Source organism: Protopterus annectens, chromosome 6.part0 (assembly GCF_019279795.1).
Source record: "Protopterus annectens isolate FY-2018-M chromosome 6.part0, PAN1.0, whole genome shotgun sequence".
NCBI lineage: Eukaryota > Metazoa > Chordata > Ceratodontiformes > Protopteridae > Protopterus > Protopterus annectens.
In genome coordinates, this window is record NC_056737.1 from 1745637991 (window position 1) to 1745651654 (window position 13664).

Here is a 13664-nt window from a genome sequence, read left to right on the forward strand (position 1 = left end):
TGTAAAAGTAGCCGACTCCATATCCAGCTCCAGACAAGTGGAGTACCTCAGTGTTCAGTCCTGGGTCCACTCTTGGTTGGCATCTACTTCTCTGAAGTACAAGCCAACACTAAGGGACTCTGGCTAACAAAGTTTGCAGATGACTGCAAACTGGGAGCCATTATTGAATCCCCAAATGATGTGGATATTCTACAAAAGGGCCTTACAGAAACAGATGCTTGGTGCCAGAGCCATGGGCTCAAGCTTAATGCCAAGAAATATATATTTATCCCCTTTGGGGAAAAAACATGTACCCATGAATTACCACATAGGTGGCAGTACACTAAACACCGAAAGTGTGATGAGAGACTTGGGGACACAGGTGGACAATGGTCTCATCTTCAATAACGACATTGCCACAACAGTCAGGAAATCCTTCTATGTGGCACACCTCATCACTAAGGGCTTTTCATTCAGAAAAAAGGAGGTCATTGCCCCAATGTACTCATCCCTCATTAGACCCATTATAGAGTGCAACACCCTATTTGGTATGTACCTCACAAGACATCTGCAACAGCTCGAAAGGCTGCAGAAATACCTCACTAAAAGAATCACAGGCCTAAAGCAGATGCCCAAGCTGACCATCTAAAAAAACTCCAGCTATACTCTGTGGCATATCGTCTACTCAGAGGCGATCTCTGCTTAAGATACAAGGCCATGTCAAACCCCAAGCTGTTGGACATGCTCCACTTAAAGAAATCCCAATCCCTTAGAGCCACACGCTCCAGGGATCTAAACCTTGTCATCACAATGAACAAAACATGCTGGAGGGATAGTTTCCTGACCCAGAGACTCCCCATACTCTGGAGTAGACTGCCCATGCATGACAAGCAGAGCGCCTCCTTGGTCCTATTCAAAAGGGGAACCTTGATGATTGGATGGGAGATAGGAAATTCACCCCGGGGATCATGTCAGTTGCCCTGCTAGACAGGGGTCCAGGGAAGTAAATATTGTGGAAAGAAATATCCAGGGAATTGTTATGGCTAGACTTGTATAGGCCCTAGGGCCGATAGCCTACTACCAACCTATGAACCTACAACCTATGAACCTATAAAAAGAAACAAATCTGTTAGGGGAAAAAATATAAAAAATAAAAAACATACAATAAGCTGGTTACATAAGTGCGCACACCCTTAAACTAATACTTTGTTGAAGCATCTTTTGATTTAATTACAGCTTTCGGTCTTCGGGGGTAAGATTCTGTCAGCATGGCACATCTTGACTTGGCAATTTTGCCCACTCTTCCTTGCAGAAGTGTTCGAAATCTGTCAGACTGAGAGGGCATCTCTTGCACACAGTCCTCTTCAGGTCACCCCACAGATTTTCTGTTGGATTTAGGTCTGGGCTCTAGCTGGGTCATTCCAAAAGTTTAATTTTCTTCTGATGAAGCCATTTGTTTGTTGATTTGGATGTATGCTTGGGGTCATTGTGATGTTGAAAGGTGAAATTCCTCTTCATCTTCAGCTTTCTAGCAGATCCCTGAAGGTTTTGGGCCAGAAGTGACTGGTATTTGGAACTGTTCATAATTCCCTTCACCTTGACTAAAGCCCCAGTCCCAGATGAAGAAAACTAACCACAAAGCATGATGCTGCCACCACCATGCTTCACCATGGGGATGGTGTTCTTTTATTGATGTGAGCTGTTGTTTTTGCGCCAAATGTACCTTTTGGAATTGTGGCCAAAAACTTCAGCCTTGGTATCTTCAGACCATAGCACATTTTCCTACATGCTCTTGGGAGACTTGATGTATTATTATGCAAATTTTAGCTGGGCCTGGATGTTTTTCTGTGTAAGAAAAGGCATCGTCTTGCAAGCCTACCCCATAGCCCAGACATATGGAGAATACAGCAGATTGTTGTGACATATAGTACACGAACAGTACTTGCCAGAAATTCCTGCAGCTCTTTCAGTGTTGCTGTAGGTCTCTTGGCAGCCACCCTGCCCAGTTTCGTCTTGTCTTTTCATCAATTTTGGAGGGACGTCCAGTTCTTTTCAACGTCACTATTGTCCCATATTTTCTCCACTTTTTGATGACTGTCTTCACTGTGTTCCATGGTATATCCAATGCTGTGGAAATTTTTTGTAACCTTCTCCTGACTGAAACCTTTCAACAATGAGATCCCTTTGATGCTCTGTAAGCTCTTTGTGAGCCATGGCTTTTGCTGTAGCAGGCAACTGAGTAAATGTCCGGAAAATCCTACTAGGACAGCTGAGCGTTATTTAGGATTAATCAGAATCTCTTTAATTGATGGCAGGTAAAGATTGAATGCTGTAATTAAATCAAAAGGTGCTTCAACAAAGTATTAGCTTAAGGGTGTGCACAGTTATGCAACCAGCTTATTGTATGTTTTTTTATATTTTTCCCATAACAGATTTGCTTGTTTTTCAATTGAATTGTACAGTTTATAGGTCACATTAAAGGTGGGAAAAGTTTTGAAATTATTTATTGTGGTCTCATTTTTTTATATCACAAAAACCTGGCATTTTAACAGGGGTGTATAAACTTTTTATATCCACTGTACATGTGTGTGTGTGTGTGTGTGTGTGTGTATATATATATATATATATATATATATATATATATATATATATATATATATATATTGATATATGATCAAATATATGTACATGTGCACACTCAGTTTAAACATGCGTGCGCACACACACACTGCACACTCATTTTAAATACACACACACACACACACACACACACACACACACATATACACACATACACACACACACACACACACACACACACACATATACACACATACACACACACACACACACACACTACATAAAAAAAATCACAGGTAAATGCTGACCTCTAGCTGTAGATTTTTCAGAAAGAGACAAGGACCCTAAATCCATTCTGATTATCATCTAATTGGAAATTAATGTTGTAAATGTTGCTGTGTTTTCTTTTTTTTCCCAGATGGAAGCCCTGAGACAAGAGCAAATGTGAAGTTTGTGCAGGACACTTCAAAGTTCTGGTACAAGCCTGAAATTTCAAGAGAACAAGGTGTGTGTTGAAGATTGTGTTTAACATTGTTGTGTTTTCTAATGAGCTGAACTAGAACAAAAAGACTGTAAAACTTCTTTCTAAACTGTATATTTATTGCTAATAGTTCAGCACTGGATCCGTACTGTAATTCAGCCTCAGTGTGTTGCGTGGACAGTAGGCCTTAAGCCTGTCTTTCAGTAATGTTTAAAATGAAGTATGTATCACTTGGTGAAAGTAAGTGTACCCTACTACTTGTTTGTAGCTGTCTTTCAGGAATTTTCATTTATAAGGGTAAGAAAGAGTCTTATCACAAGTGGTGAAAAGTAGCAAGTTAACCACAAAGTTATTAATAACTGAGCGTAAAGGACATTTTCTGCTATTTTCATTGCAGTGTAACATAGAGATAGCTCATTTTTGACAGGTTTTGTCAGTACGTCCGACAGGGTTATAGTGCAGTTAATTCAAAGATTCACCAGAGCCCATTCAGTTAACCATGATATGTTAGGATACCAACCCTGACAAGCAACAGCAGCAGCAAATATTTACTGTGCCTGTCGTGTATTTGCATTTGAATTAATTGATTCTCATGGTGTTACAGAGCCCTTTTGGATGTTGGGAGCTAATAATGTCTTGACCCACATGCTCTCCACATTTTTCTGCTTTCTGGAAGGTCTGTCGATTCCATTTCATTTGTGAAATTATTTTGGTTACATTTATAAGGAATGGATGTCTGTCCTTAGGCCTTGGTGTTTTCCTTACTACAGGGGTATCCTGTCAAGAGTAGCTGCATATGTCCCTATTAAAAGGAAGCTGAAAACCAGACACATTTCACCTATTTCTAAGGACCACCAAAAAAAAAAAATGGCAAAATGTTGCAAGGTCTTTTTAAAGCACCTGTTGTCTTTGAAGCCTCCTTATTGGTTGTCAGCCCATTCTCCTGTTTGTTTTTCAGTCCATTCTCCTGTTGTGTTTTCTTCTTCAGAATAGGGAGACTCCTTCTTCTTCTGATTATTATTGGGGAGGAGTTTTTAGCTTATTCTTCTGTAATTCATTTGCCTTTTTCAGTGGGATCTGGTTAAAAGGATTCCCTTTCCCTTAGTTCCCCACTGGGGGAACTTTTCTTGGGGATGCTATCCTTAAGATACTGCATTATTTTAATTGTGAAAGCTGTCAGATGTCTGGCATGCAAAAAAAGGTATTCTGATCTTCAGATGGTTTCCCCTACACCTTCTGCAGTTCCTCCTGTTCTTGAAGCTCTATTATGCATTTTTAAATCTGTGTCTCAAGCTGTTGAGTCTCAGTCCCTGATGCTCAGAAGTTTCTTTGTAAGAATCCATCTTCAGATACCACCATCATTTCTCTCTCAGCTGGCAAACCCACTAATCTTACTGCTTCGCCTAAAGTTTTGCCAACAGGTAAAGACTGCATCATGGATAGGTATGGAAAGAAAGTGTATACCTATGCTACATTGGCTTTCAGAGCGGTCAACTATCAAACATATATGACCAGGTGTATGCTTTCCCTTCTTTCTAAACCGGGGTAGATGTTTGCTGATATGCCTGTCTCTGACAGCAAGAGTTCAGCTCCTTCTTTATTAATTTCTGCTTCTGAGGTAGATGGACATTTGATTAAGTGCAGCTGTGATGCTGCTGATGCTCCTTCAAGGGTAGCTGCTTCAGGGTCAGTCATTCAGAGGTATTCCTGACTTTGGCTTCAATACTCTTCAGTGGATGTCAAGGCTAAATTGTTAGATTTGCATCTGGATAGTCAAAATGAGTATGGGGTACTTGGCATTTCTGATAATACAGCTGGAGACCTAATTAAGGTGTAACAGGACAAAGGTAAGGTTATGAATGATCTCAAGTAGATATTCCATTCCCGTGTTCGAAGTACCAAAGGAACTGTCCTTCTAAAGCAGGCGCTTTTTTGCATAGACATCAAAGGCAACCCTTAAATGGTAAAACATCCTGTAAAAGGACTTTTCTTTAGAAACCAAGTCAAGACTTCAAGGGGCAAAAGTCTTCCTTTCCTGAAAAATCTACTTAAATGTGGCTGCCTATCTCTTCCTCTCGGACAGATTCCTCTCTGTCTCTCTCTCTCACTCTCAAAGACCGTCTTTGTCCTTTACTATTTGGCAGAGAATTATTACAGATAAGTGAGTCCTGTCTGTAATTCATGAGAGCTACAGACTAGTGTAGAAGTCCATTCCTCCCTTTTCTGATATTCTTTAACCTCCCCTTGCCAGTTGCCTCATTTCTCTCCACCGATTCAAGGTCCTGTGTTCCAGGGCACTATTCAGACAGTTTATACCTTTCAAAAGGACATGGGTGTTTGTATTTCAGGATATTTCTAGCTCCCAGGAATTTGGATTCATGGAGATCTGATCTTTCATTTCTCAGCACTTTTCTGGTAGTTCTCTCAGTCACATTATTAACTCTTCAGACTCTTATTTCCAATGCTTCTGCCTCAAGCCTTTATGCTTTCTCAAGACCTAAGGGACGTTTATCTCTGTATTCCTGTTCATACTCTTTTCAGGACGTTTTTATGGTTCTCTGTGTCTTCATGTTATCCACTGTCCCTATGATTTCCTGTCAGACTCCGCATGAGGGAATTCCAGTGGTAGCTGAAGGCAGTTTGGCTTCAACATTGTTATCTTCTGGACTTTCTAGTTTCTGTCTTGCCTTGCCTAAGGAAGGAATTTCTTTGATGGATCAGCCAGATATCTGTAAATCCAGGCCTTCTTTTTCTGTTTTTCCTCCCACTCAGGAGCTATAAACAAATGTTTCAGACCTAGCCTGGGGGCTTTTTCCAACAATACAAGGGTCCGTGGAGTTTGGTCTCCTCAGGAGATGACCAAATATATGAGTACGTAAGAAACAGAGGCTTTGATCTTGGCTCTTCAGGCCCTCCATTATCTTTGCTCCCCAGGACCACTCAGGGTGTTTATGGACAACACCACTGTCATTAGTGGTACATAAACAACCAAGGGGGGGGGGGGGGGATCTTACTGTCTTTGCAGATTAGCCAACATAGCATGTGGGTTTGCCATTTGCCACCAGTTGTCTCTTCAGGCAGTCTGTATCCCCTCAGAAAAGATTGTAGTGGCAGACAATTTTAGCAGATTCAGGACAGATCCTCATGAGTAGATGTTGCACAGAGAGGTTTTCCCGGACATTGTTCATCGGTGGGTACTCCTCAGGTGGATCTAGTCGCTTCCCCTCAGAACATCAGACAACTCTGCAGCTTCTTTTCCAGTACCAAGGCTTATGGCTTGGAAACTCGATGCCATGTCTTTCTTTTGGAGAGGGATATTACTGTATGCATTTCACCGTCTTCCTCGGTTGTCAAAGGTCCTTCACAAGATCATGTTGGACAGGTTCAAAATCTGCTGGTAACTCCCTTTTGGCTCATAAAGTACTGGATTCCCCTTCTGTTTCACCTGGCCAGGAGAGTCATCACAAGATACCCCGCAGGATGGACTTCCTCACACAAGGCAAGGGCTTTCTCATTCACTCTCCTCTTCTGACCCTACAGTTGACTCTGTGGGTGATAGGGTTTTGATTCCTTTCTGATATCATTTTTCTAAGGACGTGCAATGGGTTTTACAGGAGGCAGGAAAATCTACTTTTGTTGCTAAGTGGAAGAGATTTTCTTCTTGGTGTCGCAACAATGAGCAGGACCCTCTTTCAGCTACCTTAGTTCTTTCTTCTAGCCTTTTCTAAAAGATGTTCATCATATTATGCCTCCAAGAAAACCAATTTCCCCTTCTTGATTACGTTCTTGAAAAGCTGGCTCAACCACGATGTTCTTCGTGTTTCACTTTTGCAGTCATTACATTTGGGTAATCTGCTGGCAGGTTGCCCTCAGTCGGCCTGATTAACAAAGTCTTGGGTCCTGCGTTGGTTGCTGTCCCTTCTTCCATGACATCAGGTCGTCAGGGGTATAAAACATGCATCTGATGCCATTACATCAGTCTTTCTTGCCGTGCAATGCCCGAAGCAGAAGCAGTTCGCAAGTGCCGGTCGGCTGACTCCTCAAATTTTTGTTTTCGAGTTTCAGAACCGAAGTCTTAACTTAAAGCTAAGTACCCCGTTGGGGAAACTTTTTCTTGCTCCTTACCGATGAAAGGTAAAAATTAGTAAATTGCATTATTGTGGAAAGAAAATACCTCACAAAGATTTTCATTCGTACTGTATTTCTTGACTAGGCCCTGACCATGACGTACCTTGCTGTCGGTTTTGTGCTTTATTTATTCAGCTCACTATCTGTCTTCGGTACATTTTTGCCCCTAAATATTTTGGTTCTCAGTTTAATTATCCAGAAATGTCGGCGGTTAGCCATCCGACTACTGGGATTCCGAAAAAACGCAAAGATAAAGACAGAGACAGGCCGCCGAGGTCCTTAAACTGCTGACGACGCTTCTCCTAAGCCAGTCGCCAGTTCGCCGGTACTCACCGAGGTGCTTTCGCAGCCCCTGATACCCACTACTTCTGATTTGCAGGCCTCTACTGAGACCCATTCTGAGTCCGGTATGCCGCGAGAATCTTCACCTATGGAACCCGTGGATGTCCCTACCTTGGATGGGTCCGTAGCAGCTGTGCAGGAACTGGCTTCTGAGGGTGTATTGAGGCCTACAGACTTGCATATTAAATCAACTCCACCTTCATTACTAAGGCCTAAATCTCAATCTATGTCTAAGAAACCGACGCCCAGGCCACATGTTCAGGCCCCTATGCCTAAAAAACAAATGATCAAAATGGCTGAAGATCTAATTACTCTAATCAGGGATAGTCAACCCCCCCTTTAAGAGGCCTAGGGCTGAGCTTGATTATGAATCTTCTGATCAGGTTTCTGTTTCTTCTGCCTCTTCTAATGACCTGGATTTGTCCATACCTACTTATGAGGATTCTGATGCAGAGGATTCCATTCCCTCTGCTTCCCCTCCTGAGGATTTTTCTTTTGGGGAAACTTTACATACCTTAAGGGAGCATTTCCACTGGGAAAGTCAGGAATTTTCTGATTCAAAAAAGAGGCTTAGGGATTTCCTTCTTCTACCTCAGTATAGGCCCTTGGCTATTCCTCCTGTACTAGACATTGTTGATGATGACTTTTCGGAATCCAGTATGGCCCCTGAGCCCCTGCCTCCAGCTCCTAGTAAACCTGACAAATACTACAGGGTTCCTGAGTCCCACAAGTTCCTTTTCAAAAATCCTGTTGAAGATCCAGAAACCATTTCTCAGGGGCCCAAGGGCATTAAGGCTTCTACTGCTAAAAATCCTACCCCTTCTGATAGAGATTCCAGGGCGCTGGATAGATGGGGTAAGAAGGTTTAGACTTCTGCAACCTTGGCAATCAGGGCTTTAAACTACCAATTTCATATGTTAAAATATCAACAGCATATTATTGGATTGCTTAAACAGAAAATGATGTTGATTCCTGACTGTGTGGAAAATAAAGATTTACAGGATGTTCATCATGTTACCCTGCCGCAGTCATCACACTTGGGTTATCCTGCCGTCAGGCGGTCCCGCAGTCGGCCTGAGTTCTAAAGTCTTGATCCAGCGTCGGTTGCTGTCGCTTCTTCCCTGACGTCAGTGCGCCAGGGGTATATAAGAGGCATCCGATGCCATTTTCTTCAGTCTTTCTTGCCGCGCGGTGCCCGAAGCAGAAGCAGTTCGCAAGTGCCGGTCGGCCGACACCTGAGATTTTCGATTCGAATTTCAGTCCGAAGTCTTCAATAAAGCTAAGTACCCTGTTGGGGAACCTTTTCTTGCCTCAGTCCGATGTCAGAAAAAGTTAACAATTGCATTTCTTGTGGGAAGCAAATACCTCATAAGGACTTCCATTCCTGTTGTATTCCTTGCCTAGGCCCAGACCACGACGTCACAGGTTGTCGGTTTTTTGCTATGTTTAATAAACGAACTATCAAACGCTGTTTTGACTTCGCTCTACATTACTTTGGTAGGAAATTTAATTATATCATGCCGTCGGAGCAGTCGATGACCGGCATGCATAAAAAATGCAAGGATAAGGACAGGCAGCCTAGGAACAAGCCAGACTCTGAGGCCTCTGCTGGGCCAATCGCCGGTTCTCCGGTTTTCAGTGAGGCCTCGCGGCCCTGATGACCGCAGAACTGGAACCCCAGACAGCTGCGGATTCTCAAGCGGAGTCTACTAGGCTGACGCAGCCATCTTCATTAGGCCCTTCCGACACCGGAGCAGAAGTAGACCCCGGAGCAGTGGAAACACCTTCGGTTGCAGAAGGTGTCTTCATACACTCACCATTAAATCTTATGCTAAGCTTAAAACTCCCTTAAAACCAAAGAAGACTGTACATCAGTCTACAGTTCAAGGCCCCATGCCTAAGAAACAGATGCTTAAGATGGCTGAAGATTTGATTACCCTAATCAGGGGTTCCCATCCCCCTCCTGATAAAAGACCAAGACAAGAGGAGGATTATGCTTCCTCTGACCAGGTTTCAATTTCCTCAGATTCTTCTGAGGAACAAGATTACACTTTTCCACCTTATGAAGACTCTATTCCCTCAGCATCTCCCCCTGAAGACTACTCCTTTGGGGAAACTTTACATACCATGAGGGAACATTTCCACTGGGAAGGCCAGGACTACTCTGATGCTAAGAAAAGGCTCCAAGAGTTCCTTTTACTACCCCAGCACAGACCTCTTGCTATCCCTCCAGTTTTAGATATTGTGGATGATGTTTACTTGGAGTCTAGTCTAAATCCAGACTCTCTATTTCCTGCTCCAGCCAAACCAGACAGATACTACAGAGTACCTGACTCACACAAATTCCTTTATACAAGCCCTGTGGCTGACCCAGAAACAATTTCCCAGGGTCCTAAGGGAGCTAAAGCTTCTATGGCTAAAAATCCTGTGCCCTCTGAAAAGGATTCCAGAGCCCTAGATAGATGGGGAAAGAAAATGTACACATCAGCAACTCTGGCTATGAGAGCATTAAATTGTCAGTTTCACATGCTGAAATATCAGCAATTCCTAATGTCTCAAGTAAAACAAAAAATGAGCACACATACTGAACAGTCTGAATTCAAGGAAATGCAGGATCTGTTGCATGCAGCTGAACAGGTGGGCAAACATACTTTACAATGTGGATTTGATTCATTGGAAGCTTCCTGTAGAGCAGCTGTTACTGGCTCTGTCATACGTAGACATGCTTGGTTAAAAGAACAAACCCTTCCTGATCATGTTATAGCAAAATTATTGGATGCACCTTTACAGCAGGATGTATTATCTGGTGTCAAAGCAGAAGAGGTTTTAAAGAAAATGGAGGATAAGGCAAAGTCTATGCAGACGGTCAAGGATTTTTTGCAGGTACAACTGCCTTATTCAAGCAGAAAGCAAGGACATTCTTTTAAAGCATCTGGCATTTGTCAAGCACCTTCTAAGTTGCCTAGGGTACACAGTAAATGAAAAGAAATCAAAACTAGTGCCCTCACAAAACATAATGTTCCTGGGTGCCAGATGGCTTATCTCACGCCATACAAGCAGCAACAGCTGACTCAATATTTCAAAATAATGGCAACAAAGACCCAACTCCCTGCAAGAAAAATTCTGCAGGCCTTGGGATTCATGGCATCTTGCATACTACTAATACCATTTGCAAAACTGCATATGAGGAAATTACAATGGTACCTGAAAAGCGTATGGACTCAGCACAGCCACAGCGTGGAAACAATGATGCCACTCATTCCCTGCCTTCAGCAGGAGTTTCTGTTGGTGGGCACAGGCATGTCACCTCAACAAGGGTCGGCCTTTCACCTTACCCACAGCCAGGCAAATTTTGATAACAGATGCATCGGACTATGCCTGGGGAGCACACATGGCAGGACAGTGCATTCAGAGCAAATGGACTACAGATCAGAGGCATCTGCATATCAATCAAAAAGAAATGCTAGCAGTACAGAATGCTCTAACAGCTTTCAAGGACCTCTTACACCCAGGACAACTAATAATAAAGATGGACAATATCACAGTAATGTGGTACATAAACAAGCAAGGGGGCACACATTCCTACCCTCTATGCAGGCAAGCAGTGATCTTGTGGAACACTGCACTGTCTTACCAGGTTCAATTACAAGCGGAAACTAGATCCACAAGTGGAAACTAGATCCACAAGTATTTGCAATGATAGCTCAAAAATGGGGACGCCCAGACATAGATCTGTTTGCAAGCTCCCAAAACTACCAACTTCAAAAATTTTGCACAAAGACATTCCATCCACAAGCTTGGAAAGTGGACGCCCTCTCATTCAGTTGGAAAACATTAACAGTGTATGCCTTTCCTCCACTGCCTCTTCTAGCAAAGGTACTGCTGAAAGTCAGATTAGAGAGGCCACAGATGATACTCATTGCACCAGACTGGCCTTGCCAGCATTGGTATCCAATTCTAAGGAACATGGCCCACGGCCCACCATGGATTTTACCACAGATTCCTCACCTGCTTACCCAGCGAGACAATCAGTTTCTACAGAGCCAGCTCAAGACTTTAAACCTGGCTGCATGGCAAATTACCTAAACAACCAGCCAACACCTCTATCCAAAGCTGTTATGGATGTCATTCTGGAGGCCAGGAGGCCCAGCACCAGGAAAACCTATTCAGACAAATGGAAAAGATTTTGCGGCTGGAACCAGGCTAAAGGCCAAAATCTCCTTGATCTAAACATTCCTCAGATTCTACAATATTTAACTGAGATGTTGCACAAAGGACTTTCCTTTTCATCTATTAAGATCCACGCCTCAGCAATTTCAGCTCATTACAATACGGATCCTCCTTTATTCTCACATCCACTCCTAAGACAGTACCTCAGAGGGGCTAAGAACATAAGACTGCCAAGGAGAGCACCCACACCTGCTTGGGATCTCAACTCTCTTCTGGAAAAGCTTACACTGCTGCCCTTTGAACCAGCTTTTTCAGCTGATTTAAAATTTCTTTCATGGAAAACTGCCCTGCTACTAGCAATAACCTCAGCTAGAAGAGGTACAGGCACTAATGGCAATGGAGCCTTTCCTCATTTTTCATCAAGACAGAGTCTCTCTACGAACTAACCCTTCCTTTATGCCAAAGGTGGTATCCAGTGTGGCACTAAACCAAACCATTCATTTGCCCACCTTTTTCCCAAATTCCCAGAACAAAGGAGAAAGACTCCTGCACTCTTTGGACATTCACAGGCAATTACGTTACTACTTGGCTAAAACTAAGACTTTCAGAAAATCTGACCAGCTCTTTGTAGCCTATGCTACAGGATCACTAGGAAAAGCTATCTCAAAACAGACCATTTCTAAATGGATAGGGCATTGCATACGTTTCTGCTACATGCATCATGGGAAACCGGTACCTGCTAACATTAGGTCCCACTCCACCAGGGCTACAGCTACATCAGCAGCCTTTCTCAGGGGAGTGCCAACCAAGGATATTCTGGAAGCTGCAACTTGGAGTTCAGTGCACACCTTCACCAAACACTATCACTTACCTCTATATTCTAAGACTAGAGCTGGTTTTGCCACTGCAGTTTTGCAGGGCCTACTAGCTTCTTCTAACCCTGTTTAACTCCACCTCCCATCCTTAGCTTTGGGATTCAACCCAAGTGTGATGACTGCAGCAGGGTAACACGATGAACATAGTACAGTTTTGTACCTACCATAAATGTAGATGTTCGAGTGTTCACCCTGCTGCAGTCCAGGTTACCCTCCCTCCATCCCCTCTGAACTAGCTAAACTTATCTATACCACTCTATCCTATACAACCTCTGTGGTGTATTTGCTTGTGCCTAAAGGTATTGTTTTATTTTTATCTAGATATATATATATGTATATATATATATATATATATATATATATATATATATATATATATTTTGCCTACCTATTGGGGGCACCTGACATCTGGGGCAAGAAAAACTGAAGAAAATGGCATCGGATGCCTCTTATATACCCCTGGCGCACTGACGTCAGGGAAGAAGCGACAGCAACCGATGCCGGACCAAGACTTTGGAACTCAAGCCAACTGCAGGACCACCTGACGGCAGGATAACCCAAGTGTGATGACTGCAGCAGGGTGAACACCCGAACATCTACATTTATGGTAGGTACAAAACTGTACTATTTATTGCATTCTGCTGAACAAGTTGGAAAATATACTTCGCAATGTGGTTTTGATTCTTTAGAGGCCTCCTGCAGGGCTGCTGTTACTGGATCTGTGCTTAGAAGGCATGCTTGGCTTAAGGAGCAATCTTTGCCTGATCATGTTAAAGTGAGATTGTTGGATGCTCCTTTAAATCAGGACAGTCTGTTAGGCAATAAGGCTGAAGAAGTTCTAAAAATGATGAAAGATAAAGCTCAATCTATGCAAACTGTTAAAGATTTCTTACAAGTGCAACCTAAAGATTTAGTAGGCACTGGCCTACTAAGAATTGGTCTTTTCCAGCTCCTTCCAGATCCTCTCAAGCCAAACCCAGACACACCAAAAGCACCAGGTTTCAGTCCCAGGGGACTCTCAGAACTAAGCAATGGGGGGCCTCCACTTCCAAATCTGGAAATAACAAGACACCCCTCTATGGTAAACAGTCTCAATGACTTCCTTTTAA

At 43.0% G+C, this 13664-nt stretch overlaps 1 protein-coding gene across 8 annotated transcripts in view; it reads left to right on the forward strand.

The window, feature by feature from the left end:
- Positions 1-13664, forward strand: part of TNS1 (tensin 1) — a 2530757-nt gene that overhangs the window by 2383899 nt on the left and 133194 nt on the right. For all 8 annotated transcript variants that reach the window (XM_044075133.1, XM_044075132.1, XM_044075134.1 and 5 more), the window contains one exon: positions 2978-3064. In XM_044075133.1, the coding sequence (XP_043931068.1) occupies positions 2978-3064 (87 nt within the window). The remainder of the gene's footprint in view (positions 1-2977; positions 3065-13664) is intronic.